The 16,786-nt window shown below is 44.8% G+C and overlaps 1 protein-coding gene across 1 annotated transcript; it reads right to left on the bottom strand.

Annotated features, from left to right (window-relative positions):
* Positions 1–4,834: 4,834 nt before the first annotated feature.
* Adgrf3 (adhesion G protein-coupled receptor F3) lies at positions 4,835–16,484 on the bottom strand. Its single transcript, XM_012949932.1, is given in 14 exon segments — positions 4,835–4,859; positions 6,010–6,065; positions 6,474–6,536; positions 6,624–6,665; positions 7,299–8,690; positions 9,455–9,634; positions 10,017–10,213; positions 10,405–10,548; positions 11,392–11,601; positions 12,878–13,096; positions 13,592–13,752; positions 14,145–14,325; positions 14,697–14,757; positions 16,401–16,484. Coding segments are annotated over 14 exon segments (3,015 nt in total).
* Between the last annotated feature and the right edge of the window lie 302 nt (positions 16,485–16,786).

Here is a 16,786-nt window from a genome sequence, read left to right as displayed (position 1 = left end):
TTACAATGATTGTAATGGGGAGGTAATATGATGGAGAATGGAATTTCAAATGGGAAAGTGTGTGTGTGGGGAGGGAGGGAATTACCATGGGATATATTTTATAATCATGGAAAATGTTAATAAAAATTTAAAAAAAAGAAAAAAATTATGTACCCTACTCATAAAGAAAGAAAGAAAAAGAGAAAGAAAATGAAAAAGAATGAAAAGAAAAGGATTGAAAAACCTCCAGGTACAGAGGAAGGGGAGAATATTAAAAACTAAGGAACTAAAGGCAACATGAATCAATTTCACAGAAAACTTCCTAGATACCATTTTACCAGTCACTACGTTCAATAAAGGAAGTGGAACCTGAACAGAAGAGTCACATAAAAGGTAGAGAAAGCATAATCCTAGAACCATGGGCTCTGACTAATAATTTCTAGAGACAGAATTGGGTCCTCTCCATAGTGAGCTGTTGTTCAGGGAGATGTGAGGTCCCCAAAATAATATAAGCCATTGCCCAAACCCTTGGTTACCTGCAAGAACTAAAAGGTAAGTTGCTATTGCTGAACACACCACAGGCTGTGGCCACATGACATCAAGTGACCATGATGAAACTGGGAGGAAATCCAGCTTTTGTCCCAGCTATTCCTCATAGTGCCAGAAAGTACTATGTGAGTGAGTAGAAAATAATAGTTGCTAACAGATTGAATAAGCAGAAGATCCTGCCAGTTACAAAATCAACTAGCTGAGCAAGAAGTACGCAGTTGTGCAATAGTGGTGCACAGCTGATACAAGCCACCAGATGCTCATGGATTGGACATGACACCCACTCGGTGGGGTGAAAACTCATATTTGGCTGTGTGATTCAAGCCAGATTCCCTAGGACAGGAAACCCATAGGTTCCAGAGAGGACCTCCAGTGCTCTTTAAGAAGCATGGAGCCAGGAATAATGGCTCATGACTTTAATCCCAGGACTCGGGAGACAGAAGTAGAAAGATCATTGTGAGCTCAAGGCCACTCTGAGACTACATAGTGAATTCTGGGTCAGCCTGGGCTAGAATGAGACCCTACTTTGAAAAGCAAAACCAAACAAACCAAGAGTGCATATGCACATCAATAAATCTAATAAATAGGCATAGCCCCTTTAATTCAAACTGCTATCAATTTTGGTTGGAGAATTGGTTCTGTCTTACAGATACCAGGGAGAACCAGGATACATCCAGAAGAGAATGCTGTCTGCCTACCATGAGATGGGTCACCTCAACTTCATCTGCGTAGGCCCAGAAGTTATTACACAGGAAGTGGTGAGATGAATCCTGCTCTCATGGCTATCCTGAAAACCAGTTCCCAGGAAATGGCAACAGACATTGTGGTCACTCCAATCTCATCAACACAGAGATCCAGAGGCTACAGAGAAAGCAACACTAAATCATGTCTTTATCTTGCCCACCAAGGCTCAGGGAACATTGCAGAAGAGGGTTGAGTGAAGTTTGAATGTATGTTTCCCCTTAAGCACAGGTGTTTTAAGCTTGTAACTTGGTTTTCCAGCCTCCTGGCTGGAAGAAGTGTCACTTGGGTGGTGGGGGTGCATCCTGGGGTCTGGCCCAAAGTTGTCTTTGGGGCAGATCTGAATTCCAGTCCAAAGGTATGCATAGAGGTTTGAGCTCTGGGGTCCTTGCTGCAATTCTTTCTTGCTGGTTTTTGGTTTTGCTGGCTGCTGGTGGTTTCTCTTTCTGCCTTTGCTTTATGAATGGGAGTCAGCTTCTTCCACCATTGATGGAACTTCCCCTTGGATCTGTCAGCCGAAATAAATCCCATTCTTCCCATGAACTGTGTCTGGTGTAGATGTTCATCCCAGCAATGTGAAGCTGTCTACAGGGCAGAGTAAAGATTATAATAGCCTCAGGGTGGGTGGGAATAGCTTAAGGCACCATATCCGACCCCCACATAAAGACTGAAGCCTCTTGGTCCTCACAGTGAATATCAGCCCTACCAAAGAAGACCCTCAGCAGAATTTAGATTGGGGATAAAACAACCTTTTTATTAAAAAAATATAAAAAATAAAATAAATTTAAAATTAGAAATAAATTCACACAATAGGTAACTTTATATTGCTCCCCAAAGGTAAAAAGAAAAAAATGAACCAACTGCTCTCTAATTGGACTGCAGACCTGCTTTATGGGAAGGAATATATGCCTGATACTAAAAACCTAATCAAAGGCCTATGGTGGGGGAGGTCATGAGCCTTAGAAATATAATATCTGCTCTTGTCTGGTTAAATGCATATATTATGCCCACCAAACTTCCGTATAAGCACTTTATTTAACATTCATACCCATATATTAATGCTACCTTTACTTTTGGTTAGAGAAGCAAAAGGCACCATAGTACTGAGAAGATGTGACAGAAGGGTGTTCAGCCCTGAAACATCTCTATCACACCCTCCAAGGCTCAGGGTCCATTGCAGAAGAGGTGGTGGAAAGAATGTAAGAGTGGAAGGAAGGGTAGGACTGCTTAAAATGCAATTGTCCAGACAGAAATTGGTCATGATATCTATGACCTCACAGTGCCTAGAAATACCTTCATAAGACCCTCATAATAGGAAGAACAGAAAAGAAAGACATCAAAATAAAAGAGATTAATGGAGAGAAGGAGGGGAAAGGTGTGAGCCACCATACCTGGCCATTTGTTTATCTTTTAAAAAATATTTTATTTTTATTTATTTATTAGAAACAAAGAGAGATACAGAAATGGGGAGAGAGAGAGAGAGAATGGGCGTGCCAGGGTCTCCAGCCATTGCAAATGAACTCCAGATATGTGCGCCCCCTTGTGTATCTGGCTTACATGGGACTTGGGGAATTTAACCTGGGTCCTTTGGCTTTGCAGGCAAGCACCTTAACAGCTAAGCCATCTCTCCAGCCCCTCATTTGTATGTCTTATATAAGGAAATTCTACCCAAATACTAAAATCTAATGATATAAATGAAAAAAAAATTCTCTCTCTCTCCCTCTATCTGTCTTTTTCTCTGTGTCTGTCGCTCTCAAATAAATAAAAATGAACAAAAATTTTGAAAAAAAAAAAGGGCTGGAGAGATGGCTTAGCAGTTAAGCGCTTGCCTGTGAAGCCTAAGGACCCCGGTTCGAGGCTCGGTTCCCCAGGTCCCACGTTAGCCAGATGCACAAGGGGGGCGCATGCGTCTGGAGTTCGTTTGCAGAGGCTGGGAGCCCTGGTGCGCCCATTCTCTCTCTCTCCCTCTATCTGTCTTTCTCTCTGTGTCTGTCGCTCTCAAATAAATAAAAATGAACAAAAAGTTTGAAAAAAAATAAAAGAAAAAAAATGTAGACCTCTTTTAAGCATTATTCAGTTAATTCTCTAAAAGAGAGGTAACAGCAAGAACTGTGCTATTATGTATGTATGTATGTATGTATGTATGTATGTATGTATGTATGTATCTATTACTGAATCTTCAGTCTGGGGATCAAATCTAGATCCTTGGGTGTATCAAGCAAGCACTCTACTGAGCTACCTCTCCAGTTCTTGATTTTTGTGAGACAGGTTTTTAATACATAGCTCAGGCAGGCCTATCGCAGCATGTTAGTAGACATCCTCATGTTCCTGGGATGAATATCCAACAAGACACAGTGCATGGAAGGAAGGAATTTATTTCAAGCTTACAGATCCAGGGGAAGTTCCATCAAATGGTGGAAGAATCTATTTCCCATTCATAAATCCAAGCACAGAGAGAAAAATATCATCCAGAAAAAAACACCAACAAAAGCAAAAATACAAAATTCTTGCATCAAGCAGTACCCCAGAGCTCAAACCTCTCTGCATACCTTTGGGCTGAAATTCAGATCCAACCCCCAATGACACCCTACCTTACAGTGGGACTTTAGGATCTTCCCCCATTGATGCCTCCTCTAGCCAGTTTAGTTTTAAGACTTGAATTTATGGGGGACATATATTCAAATTACCACACAACAGCCCTGATAAATTAATCTGTTCTATTAGAAAGTATGATTCTATCAATTTATAGAAACACTTAGGCTAATTTCTCAAGCATTTGAATATGGACACAAATCATTAAATGAAAATGCAGTATTTGTAAGGAAAAAACTTTTCTTTAACATGTGTCAGCATATCCATTTTTATTTTAACAGAAAATGTTCCCATCCAATTTTATTAAAAATATTGATAGATTGTATAATTTTGAAAGATTGACTCATTAAAAAATTTTCATTGATTTTTTTTTTCTTGAAAGCCTGTCATTATGTATTTTGTGTTCTATTAATTCAGCCACATATCTTGGTGTTTGTCCCCTTTTCTTAAATCTTACTTGCCTGTATCTTGCTTTAGCTTGATTTTGTCCCCTTTAAATTCCAGTAGTTGTAATCTTTCTCCTTGCATCTTGCTTGTCAATGTTATTGTTTCCTTACTTTAAATACTTTTAAATTTTTATTTATTTATTTGAGAGAGAGAGAGAGAGAAAAAAACAGGCAGACAGAAAGAGAGAGAGGGAGAGAGAGAGTGAGAGGGAGAAAGAGGAGAGAGAATGGTAGCACCAATGCCTTCAGCCACTAAAAACAAACTCCAGGTGCATGTGCCACCTTGTGCATTTGGCTTACATGGGTCCTGGGGAATTGAACCTGGGTCCTTTGGCTTCATAGGCAAGCACTTGAACTGTGTCCCTCCAACCCATCACTTTAAATTTTTAATGATGTGCCTTTGTTTATAAATATATGTAACATAGTTATTTTAAAGGTTAATGGAAAGGACTTCACTTTTCCTAAACCTTGAAAAGCAACAAAGTTCTGCCCTTCATCTTCAGTGTTTAGAAGATCAGAAGTTTATGTCAGTTAGTCATCCTTTCTTCATAACTACCAAAAAAAAAATAATCAGAAAAGAAATTACTGAGTAGCTAAAATAAAGCTACCTTATATCCATTGTATCTGTAACATGTATTGTTGATTACTGAAAAACTAACTGCCTGGCACAGTTTGACTTGAAATTCTTTTGAACTTTGATATTTGTTGATTATTGTTATAGACATTTGGTCATTGAGTGGCTTTAGCTAGTTTTTAATGCTATACTTGCTTGGATATTTTAAGGGTGGGGTTGGGTAAGCTTCAAGAGGAATGAACATGACTAATGTAAATAGAAGCCTTTCTTGAGGTGTGAGTTCTGGAAGGGGAGAATGGTTCAGAGTATCTATTGGCCTGTGAACTCATCTAGATTTCTGCACACATCCTCATCTTCCTGTGGGAACATTGGTTCCTATGTTTTACCCTGAAGTGCCATCTTTCCTGTAAAAATAAGCTCACCCTGAGGTTCAGGACTGAGGACATGACACTGGCCCTATATACATTTGCTTTTGCTTCTGTATACTAAGCCCATAATATTATGGCAATTCATTCAAAGAAAACATTGGTTAGCTTTCTTTTTTTTTTTTTTTTTTAAAGTTTTTTGTTTGTTTGTTTGTTTGGATAGGGTTTTGCTATGTAGCCCGGCAAGGCTTGAACTCTCAATCTTCCTGCTTCAGCCTCCTTTGGGCAGGGATTACAGGAATGTACTAGTGCCCTAGCTAAGGCAAGGGTTGTTCAGAAGAATTTAAAAATTGTGAAAAAGACTTTCTATTTTGAATAGTGTGTATATTTGTTGATGTTGTGCCCTTGCTCTCTGAGGCCTACTTGGGAATGACCACACTCTGGCCAGAGCAACACATGGTAACACACGCCTGTAATTCTAGTACTCAGGAAGCTGAGGCAAATTCATTGCCTGTCTAGGCTAGATATACAGTGAGTTCAAGGCTAGCCTTAGTAAAGCTTATCAAGAGTCTGTCTCAAAATTTCTAAAAAAAGGGAGGTGTTGGTTAGTAAAGTCCTAGGTTAATCCCTAGCAAGGGGGTGGGGAGAGGAAGCAAAATTTTAGGTTAATCCCTAGCAAGGAGGTGGGAAGAGGATTTGGTCAGAGGTCCTTTGTTACAACCATACTCCATGTCCACACTGCTTTCTAGAAGCTAATTCTCACCTGGCATTTTCACCTCTTCCTTTGCTATGTTCTGAGATGTAGGTTTCATTTGTGGCCTTAAAAAGAGATGATCATTATTAGTCAACCTTCCTGTGAAAAAAGTGTCTCTGTTTTGTCATTCTTACCTGTTCCTATCCTGGGCAACATTAATCCCAGGAACTTTCAGCTATATGAAACTCCACTCTGTTTTTTCTCTCCAAATGCTACCAGAGACAGAATTTTAGATGGGAGAAACCAGGTCCATGAATGTCACCAGACATCCTGGTGGTCATTAGGAACATGGAAACCCTATTCTGACTATACTGGTTGCTCTCTCAGGGCTGGAGAACTTGAACTTGAAAGCTGCTCACTGTAAAAATCTCCACTCTCCCATCATGTCTCCACTCCTCGTTGTGCCTCTCTTTGCTGGGGAAGGCCAGCCTGCTCTCATAGACAGCTGAGGCTCTTTGAAGCCAGCAACTCACCAGGGATATGGCAGAGCCTGAGGGCTTTGTGTGGCTGAAGCGTTTCCGTAAAGCCTCTCGTACCTGCAGGAAGGTAAATGCCCCCATTATGACCGCACATCCCAGCTTCCAGGGTACCAGGAAGATGGGGGGTTAACTGGGCAGACTCACCTTCTTGTCTGTGAGGCAACCAAACACTAAGATGAAGACACCCTAAGAAGAGGGGTACGGATTAGCTGGTCAAGGATGAGGGAATCAAATCATCTTGTTCCCTCTCCTTTCAGTGTCAAATCCACATCACCCTGATGCTGCATAGTCTTCCTGCACATTGGCACCACTGGTGCATTGGTTCCATTTCAGGTGCCTTTCTTATTGTTAAGGTTACAAAGGGGATATCCAAAGATTGGGTATTGACAGGTTCTTGACTTCTCTGACAAGAACAGATATGATTTTACATATATAAGAAAACCAGGGCTGGAGGGATGGGTTAGTGGTTAAGGCACTTGCCCACAAAGCCTAAGGATCCAGGTTTGATTCCCCAGTACCCATGTAAGCCAGATACACAAGGTGGTACATGCATCTGGAGTTCATTTGCAGTGGCTGAAAGCCCTGGTGTGCCCATTCATTCTCTCTCTCTCTCACTGTCACTCTGACTTTCTTTCTCAAATAAATAAAACAAATAAGATACTAAAACAAAACAAAACAAAACTCTGAGAAGTTATATAACTATTCAAAGTTACCCAGTAGAGGAACTGAGATCTATGCATAAGCATTCTAAAATTTCTGAACCTAGTGCTTGGGACCATCTAAGATACCAGGGGGCATAGTCACCCCCCTGCAACCTACCTGGAGGCTATTGAGAATGGTGAAGAGGTATTGAGAGACTGTGGAGAATTGCTCTAACAGAGTGGCCACGCCTAATCCCCAGGTGAGGCCAAAGACAGGTGTGAGAACAAGAAGGGCCTTGAGTACCCCAATAAAAGCTTGTCGTTTCTCCACTGGGGGCCCTTCTGACAATGAAGGTCTCAGCAACTTCAGCACAGCAATGACTAGTACCAGCCCATTCACACCCACGATGATCAACACTGGCCCACTGAAGGTGTATAGTGATACTTCATGTCCATTCAACCAGCATGTCTTCTCCCTCAGGTATTGCTCCTGAGGCAGGTAGAGGCCCAGGGTGACACCTGCAAACCCCAGTGGGCACAGGTAGCCCATGATTACCATCAGGGAGAGAACTATGTGCTTGGAAAGTTGATGGAAGACAAAAAGCAACTGGTGGGCCAACACCAAGGCTTGTGCCAACATCCAGAAGAAAGTAGCCAGGTAGAAAAAGTGACCCAGGAAGGTAGCAGCCAGGCAGAGTGGGCTGTGATAGTTGGGAGGAAGGAGTGGGGCTCCTAGGAAACAGGTATCTGCAGCCAATAAGCAGACCACCATGTTAAACAGGGCAGCATGGCGAAAGAAGGCAACTTTGTTCCGTACCACAGCTCTCCATACCAGCCTGTACATGCCCAGGCACACAAGCAGTGCCAGTATGGAAGCTCCTAGGCCCACCTGGCTCAGCAACTCCAGGACAAGATTCTCTGGAATGGTGTGTTGGGACATGAGGATGGAGAAGGCAGTAAGATGCTGGCAGATGCACCGAGTGGTAGGGCCGGTACTGGTCGTTTGTGCCTGACACCCTTCATTTGACCACCCCCCCTGGCCCTGGAAGAGACTGTAACTCCAAAAAACACAGTGCATGGTTCCATTCATGTCCGCAAAGTCTATGATGACCTCTGCCTGGGTGAAGGTCTGACCACCTGCAATGATGGAGATGACAAGGATTGGACCAGGAGTGGTATATTGGGCACTTCCTAGCAGCCTTTGTTCATAGTTTGGAGGCAGAATGCGGTCCAGTTTTTGTAGCACCAGGCTGCTAATACTGATGTTGATTCCACTGTCAACCAGTGGGGCCAATGAGTGCCATGAAATCTGTGCCTCCAGGAGGGGCCATGTGGAGAAAGACATTTGGTAGCTAGGAGTAAGTGTGGATGTAGATTGGAAGAGCTGGCTTTGCAGCTGCACATTGGATGAGTTGAAGGAGAAGGGTTGATGTTGTTGGCTCAGGCTATGTACCAAAATCTCCACAGCCTGCAGAAAATCTGAGATCATCGAGGGCTTCTGAGCTTGGGCCAGGGTCCACAAAGAGCTGCCGTTCATGTCCAGGATCTTGTCTGTGGTTATCAGGAAATCCTGCAGCACCCAACAGAGAAAGGAGTGTGATCTGTCCAAACTCACAGTGCCAGGGCACTGGGACCTATAGACCCCACCCCTTCCCTTCCTAGTTCAAGCCTAGAAAGAAAAGGGGACAGGATGACAAGCAAGTCTGTAAAGCAGACTTTCTGGATGAGATGAATGAGGTTCAGCTAACTCCCTGAGACATCTCAGATATGTGATCTCCTGATCCATACCCAGGCCCTCTGCCTGATGAGTATTCCTCTTCCATCCCTTTGGGCCATCCAGGTCCTAAGAGGGCTCTTCTCCAATTCCTTCACCCCTCTAGTTCTGCAAAGCTAGGAATGGTGGCCAGTATTAGGGAAGTTAAGGGCCACATGAGGCCTGTGCTACCATATTTGCTGTATAGTCACAGACAGGAAGGGTATGTGGAGTCAATGCCTATTGTTATTGATTCAGGTTTGTTCAGTAAGGGTCCTGCTTTGGACTATATCCATTTGGACATGATGTGAGTGAGTGTGTGTGTGTGTGTGTGTGTGTGTGTTATTCAGAATGCTGTGTGCCAATGCATGTCTCTGTACTTATGGCTCCACACCTCTTCCTGTCTTCTAGCATTTCCAGCATTAGACCTCCACACTCTGTGGCTTTGGAGACTTGGGTCTAAGAGCAGAGAGGGTCCAGGAGCAATCACCTGAGCTCTAGGCTCATGATGTCAAATGGCCAAAAGTGTCCATAGGGAAAAAGCCTCCACCAAGTTCCCCAGTATGGCTCTGAGATCTTACCTTCAGGGCACTGTGGTCAAGCTGTGTTCTAGTCTTTTCTACAACTTCAGCCAGTAATGTCACTGTATGCAGCAGTTTCTGTAAGCCAGAGGGGGTGTTGGTAACCTCCACCTGCCTATGCAGCTGCTTCAGGATCTGTGGCACCTCATTGGCAGGCTTGCCATGGCCTGCCAGCAGCAGCTAACAGACAAGACAGAGGAAAAAGGGCAAGGTAGTAGGAGACTCCTCACCAAGAAGAGACCATCGTCTCCTTCCCAGAAACTTACTCCATTCCATACCCTATCACAAGGGCAGGTGCAGAACAAGGAGTGCATGGACAGGTGGGAGGACAGACATTGGGTGAAACTGACTTGAGACAAGCAATGCTAAATAGCATCCCAACCTCTGGAGGTCTCTGAAGGCCCCATGCCTCCTTCCTGGCTCTGTTAAGGCTCCAGGTGTGAGAAGCTGAAGAACAGTGGGCTGGACTAGGGAAAGGTTCCTAAACCTGCGTTCTGAGGGAAGGAGGGAGGGAAGGAAGGATGTACAGCCCATAGAAGAGGCATGGGGGTAGAATCTTTACCTGGGTTTTATAAAACAAATTCAGGATCCTTGCCTCTGTGCAGTTGCTTTCGATGGTCCCCCAAGCCCGGTCAGACCCACAATATCTCTTTACCACATCCTTTTTATTCATGGAACATGGGGCCTGTGTCATGCGGTCAGCTTTGGTGACATTCCAGGCAACCTCCGAGACATTCTCAGGGCAGGAGGTGTCTCCGTCTGAAGAAAGGTGATAAGAGAAGATTAAGTAGCTATGATCCAGCCACAGCCTGTGTTGGGCAGAAACCTGTGTTGGCCTTGGCACTTGCCTCAGTGGCCTGTGACAGAGGAACATCAAGGAAGAGGCCCATGCTCCAAGGCTCCAAGAGCCATTGAGGGATTAGCCCACTGGGACCCCAAGCACCACATACCCTGATTGATGGTGATGGAGACAGGAGCCATGAGAGGAGCCAAGTCCTGACTTTGCAGGATACAAATGTACATGGTATCAACTGTGGGGCAGTGCTGAACAGCCTGTACAACGCATTGAAAGTCTGACGTGTTGTGCAAGGAGGCTGAAGGTAAGATATAAAGAAAGTGACCCATTACTGACTGGAGCAAATGAGAACCCAGCAGGCCCATACATACTGGTTAAGTGTCTCATAGGAGTCAGGTTTGGGGAGTAGTTGGGTGGTGGTGAAATGGCATAGTGAATAAAGCGTTCACTATGCAAATATGAGGACCCATAGAAATGCTGGCTAGGCATGGAGGCTGCTTATCATCCTAATGGTTAAGAGGTAAAGACAGGGGATTCCCTAGGGCAAACTGGCTAGCCAAACTGGCAAGCTCTGGGTTCAAGTAAGAAACCCTGCCTCAAAAAAAACACCCAAAAATAAAGGGAAGATCCATCATATCAACCTCTGACTTTTATGCACAGGCTGCAAACCATGTATCCACACAAATGTGAACTTGCATACACACATTCACACACTAAAACAAAAGAAAGCAGTATCTAGTAATTTCAGATAAGAATGAAGCAATGGGAGAAGAGCCCAGTGGTATCCAGCTACTAAGGGCAGAACATAGGTTTTGCCAAAAGGCATCAGAGGGTCTCAAGCTCCAGGATTTACATTCTACAGTTCCTTATTTATGAAATGGGGAGTATTATCAAACTAATTTCATTGATTTTACTGGCGGACTTAAGTGGGAGTGTGCAGATGGAAGCATCTTAGCAAAAGTTACCTCCTCGTGTAGTTGCATTGTATCAATAGAACTGGAATTGTTCTGATAGAGTGGACACAATATTGGACTTGGACCCCCAACTCCCAGCCAGAGATGTAGCCTGTATTTCCTATGAACTGAAGACTACCTGCCTGGAATAAACCAACCCTGCCCATTCACCCCCAACCAACTCTTACTGTGGCTGCCACCCCTGGGACTCCAGGCAGCAGTGTAGATCAGGCCTGTTCTGGGAACACAGCAGCTCAGCTGGAAGCCACGGGAGATAGCACAGGAGATGGACAGCTGGTCTGGAAACTGAGCCACTTCTTTCTCCCTCAACGGCATCTGTACCACCTGGTGCAGCTCCCACTTGAATCCCTGGGCCTCAAAGATGCTCATGTACTCACCTGCAGAAACATACTGGCTGCACCTGGGAGCTCCCGCTAGGCCACTTGTATGCCAGATCTTCATGGCTTCCTAGACTACAGCCCAAGCCCTCCTGCTGCCTACCCTCTCCTCCCCTGCTAAACACCCAGAACTTAACCCAGCAAGAAAGGTCCCAGGATAACATTTTGGAAGACATTTTTCTGCCCCATGGAGAAATTTTAGGCAGAAGAATGTGCAGAAGAGGTGCTTGAACCTCCCATTTTAGCTGGTGCTCATGAACTCCAAGGTGAGCCTCTTCTCCTACAGTGTGTGCCCTCCTTATGCCACCCCATGTCATTTAGCATCTGTACAAGTAAACTAGTCTTTTCTTAGCTGAAATTTAGAGCATATTTTCAGCATTCCTCATATTATCAATTTCTTTTAGCAGAAATATTTTATAAGCAATAGCACAATAACATAATAAGAATAGTTACATTGTTTTACATCTTTTCAGTCTTTTTACTTTTGAGACAGGGTCTCATGTAGCCCCAAACTTCGTATGTAGCAGAGGATAACCTTGCACTTCTAATTATCCTGCTTTCACCCCTTGACTTCTAGAGTTATAACGGGTGTGTCACTATACCCATTTATGTGGGGCTGGGGATTAAACCCACAACCTCCTGCATGCTAGGAAAGCACTCTGCCAGCTGAGAGCTGTACCCAGCCCAAGCATAGTCTCCTTAATGTCTAAAGAAAAGCAGGCTGCTCTTCACTCAATCATCCTACCACTGGATGCCAGCGCCAACTCCTCAGAAACAGGCAAATGGCAACTTCTAGTTTTTTATCTTCCTATAGTAAGACTAAAGGAAACCCTGTATGGGCCTCAGAAATCTCCAGACCACAGTGGAAACAACTGGCTATTTTAAAGAACGATTCCATATTTTAATGGTTCTCAGCCTTTGCTTGAGAAAATGAAAAGTGTAAGGAAGAGGTGAAAGAAAAAAGGAAAAGAAGGAAAGGGAGAATTGGAGAGGAGAAAAGAAGCAGAGAACAGAGGGGGGAGAAAGAAAAGCGAAAGAAAAAGAAAGAGGAGCCAGGCATAGTAGTTCATAAATGTAATCCAAGCATTTGGGAGGCTGAGGCATGAGGATTGCTGAGAGTTTGAGGCAAGTTGGATGACAGAGAGACAGAGAGACAGAGAGAGGGAGAGAGAGCGAGAGAGGGAGAGAGAGAAGAAGAAGGAGAAGGAGAAAGAAGAGGAGGAGGGGGGGGAGGAGGAGGAAGAAGAGGAGAAGAAGGACAAAAGATGAGGGCTACCTGTCCAGTAGTGGGATATTTGGGTGATGCTAAGGCCAGCCTGCCCCTGGCTGAAGATCAGGGCCACCCATCTCCCTGGCTACAGGAATTTGGGTTTGTGGTTCCCTGGGTGCCTTTATAGCCAGCTCAATTTGGTGACCTCCTGGCTCATGAGGAGAGTGAGGTTCAGCATGTCATCAGGCATCTGCAGCTGGGAGCCTAGGGTTAGGTTTGCAGGGACTATGGGGAAGCAGGAGACAGGTTCTGGGGAAGAGCCTCAAGGCTCTTTGGCACTTAAGCAACTATCTTCCGAAGCCTCTTCCTCCACAGCCCTCCCCACCTAGCTTTCTTCTTGTCCCTGTGTGCCATCTGAGTGTGGGTGTTACACTCTAGCCTGGCAGACCCTACTATTCAGATCCATGAAAAAAGCATTTTGACCCACAACTTTCCCTTTCCTGGGAACTTGGGGCTGCTGAAGCAGCTCCAGAAGTCCCAAGTTCCTCTCCTTGTCCATATGTTTCCAGAACCCCTTTCATTAGTGTCACTACTCAAGTCACAAGCCCAGGTACAGTGACCTGCTCTAACAGCTGACTTTTATGCAAGCAGGAGGTTTAGCTAGGTTTGGACCAGCTGGCAGACACAAAGGTTCTGAGAAAAAAAAAAAAATTACAAAAACCATAGAAAGTGTTTCTTTTACTTGAGGGCTCTAGTTTCCAAGTTTCCAACTCTTCTCACCAGGTGGCAGTAACTGGTTGTGGCCAGGAACAAAATGGTGGAGTTCTAGATAGCCACAAGAATCTCCATCTGTGTCATAGTGGTGGCAGGAAGGTGACCTTGGCATTCCACTGGTAGCCAGACAGGTACTAGAAACTATACTCCTGATGGTTGACACTACTCTGTGTGACAGAGACAAAAGTAGTACAAAGGGGAGCAGGCTGAAAACGTTAGGCAGCAGGACCAGCAGCTATCTGGTGCCTAAGAGGCCTTGGGTTTGGCTGACACCCATCCACAAATCCCAAGGGGTGAGTCACACCCAATTATCAGGATTTTCTCAGAGAAGCAGAGTTGTTTTTGGTATTGGCTGGGCAAGGTATTGAAGCTGGAAAAGTCTCTAGTAGTCTTTCTGCCCCTTGGGTCTTCTGCTTAAGAAGAATGGGGCAGGAAAGGAGAGGATTGTCTGGTCAGGAAATGAGGAAAGTGCTGGTCTAGGGAGAGAGAAGCTGTCAAGAAGTAGGGAGAACTAGCAACATCTCATTCAAGCTGGCTGGTGGACTGGGAAGCAGTGTGCCTCTGTTTACTCTTGATCTCCTTTTCCATATAACTACTACCTGTTGTAAGGCTGAGGCCAGTCAGATTTCTTGGGGGAGAGACAGCAGAGGCAGCTGGGAGAGTAAGGTTCCTGAAGAGTGCCTTTGGCCAGGTCCTGTTTGAAAATTCCAGATGTACATAGCAGGAAACGAAGACTGACTCTATAGGAACAGAAGGATAGCTGAAGAGGAGCAGCTGCAAGGCCCATGACAGTCCCCCTTTGCTTTGCATACTCACTTTATTTATAGAGACATGGAGATGCCCCTTCCCACAGACTAGTGCACATGGGACACATGACAGCAACAACTCCCACCCTAGCCTGCAGATGAAGGGCTTCATGTCATCCTCGCAGCCCCTGTTGCATAGACTAGGCTCCCAAAGATGGACATGTTTCTCTGGGCCTCACAACTCAAGAACTAGTGTAGGGACTTCTCTGGCCTGCCCAGAACCTGTCCTTTCTCGGTTCATTCTTGCTGTGCCCCCTTTTCACCTTATTCCACCTCCCACTTCCTCCCCATGTCCATCCACTCACCTCTTGCTCCATTTATTTGGTCCAGTTGCTGCCAAGACTCTCCTCCAACCTGATGGTGTTCCTGGAACAGGGTACAGAGAAGTCACTTTTGAGGAGAGGTTGTCCCCAAGTTCCTCCTAGGAGGACCTCGGTGCCAGCCTGACTACTCTGGAACAACTTTGTCTCTTGGACAGTCTTATTTATGCCAGAAATCAAGTGCATGTATCAGAAGGGGAGAGCGGGCTCTGCCTAGGGGAGACACAATCCCAGGGACCCTGCCAGGGCTACAGTCACACCTGACACCAGGAACCAGACAGACCAGACAGGTGTCAACATGCTTTGCCTTGCTCCTTCCTGAATTTACTTGTCTCTGGGCCTCAGCTAATTGAAATGGCTGAGTCCAGAGCTCCAACAGGGAGGCTAGGCAGAACTGGCTGGGCCCAGGGACTTGAGGACCTTATTCCTTCTATAGGATCTGACATGAATGAGTAGAGGCAGCCTCTTTCCTGAGTATTGGGTTCCCCTAAACTAACCACTTCTTCCTGCCTTGAGTGTGCAAAGGTCATAGGACATACCAGTAATCATAGCACTTAGGATGCTGAGGCAGGAAGATCTCCTGAGTTTGAGGATGTCTGGATTAAATGGTGAGTTTGAAGCCAGCCTGGGCTACAGGGTGAGACCCTGTTTCAAAACTAAAACTAAAACAACAACAAACTCCAAAAACATAAGTAAATAAAGCCAGGTGAAAGCTAGACAATGTAGCTCATACTTATAATCCCAGCATTGAGGCGGGAGAATTGATTGAGCTCAGCAGTTTAGGAACAGCCCAAACAGCACAGCAGATCAATTTCATTAAATTAGAATAAATGATAAATAAAACACATAAATCAGATAAATACATAGATATGAATAAGATGCAAATAGATTAAGATATTGCTTGGCTAGAAAGATTGCTCTGTGGTTAAGAACACTTCTTATACAAGCATGAGAGCCTGAGGAGGCAATAGAGACCACTGAGTTATATGTCCATGACCCACATAAACAGCTGGGCATGACTATGTGAGCCTGTAACCCCAGTCCTGTTTGGGAAACAGAGACCTGAGTATCATCTGAGCTTGAAAAAATAAACAGAAACAACAACAACAGGAAAAAAAACCAGCAAGCTCTGAGATTAGTAAGAGACTCTGGCTCAAATAAAGGAGATGAATGAAGTGGGACACCCCATATTACTTCTGCAGGCAAGAGCATGGGCTTCCCACAAGGGCACACACACCACACACCACACACCTCACATACACACCACATGCACACAAACAAAAAATATTGGTAAAGATGTATATTTAGATACAGAGATACAGATTTAGATTTGGAGATAGGGATAGATTTAGAATATATAAACATTCATAGCTTCTTGGGCAAAACATTAAAAGAAATACAAATCCTGGCTCTGCTACTTTCTTCTGATTCTGTCCCATCCTCCATGCTAGCACTTCTCCAGGAACGTTTATTCAAAATGTGTCAGGTGTTATTGAATCTTAGAGAGTCTCTGCTAAAGAAATGGAAGATGTTTCCATACCCTGGACAGAAGAATGGATCCTTGGCTGTCCTATAACAAACTAGACTCCTTCCTGCAGCCCCTTTTACCTTCCTTTCATCCCACATTCTGTGGTTTCACAGTCTGAGGCCTCTGCAGAGCTTCCCCAGGATCCTCACCCCAATACTTACAGGCTGTGATGTAGGGAAAACTGAGAACCACAGCAGGGAAAGAGTCATGGCCAGGAGCAGCTGGGGTGCAGCTGGACAGTCCATGGCCTAATGGAGCAGTCCCTAAGAGCCCTCCACCTACTGCATGATGCAAATTTCCTCCTCAAAGATATGGCAGGGCAGAGCACAGATGGAGGGAAGGGGAGAATGGAAAGGAGCCAGGGCCAAATTTACAGAGGAAGTGCCTGCCAGTGATTCCATCCAAGGCAAATTTGCATCCAGGCTACTGGGGCCACCTGGAGCCCACATGACTCTGAGAGCAGTGTGTCTATGTTCCTTTGTGCCTTAAATCAAGGACTCAGGAAGTAGGAAGAGGATACAGGGGTACCAAGTCACAGCCAACAATG

The sequence above is a fragment of the Jaculus jaculus genome, chromosome 5 (genome assembly GCF_020740685.1).
Source record: "Jaculus jaculus isolate mJacJac1 chromosome 5, mJacJac1.mat.Y.cur, whole genome shotgun sequence".
In the NCBI taxonomy this organism is placed as follows: domain Eukaryota; kingdom Metazoa; phylum Chordata; class Mammalia; order Rodentia; family Dipodidae; genus Jaculus; species Jaculus jaculus.
This window is presented reverse-complemented; position numbering and strand designations above follow the sequence as displayed.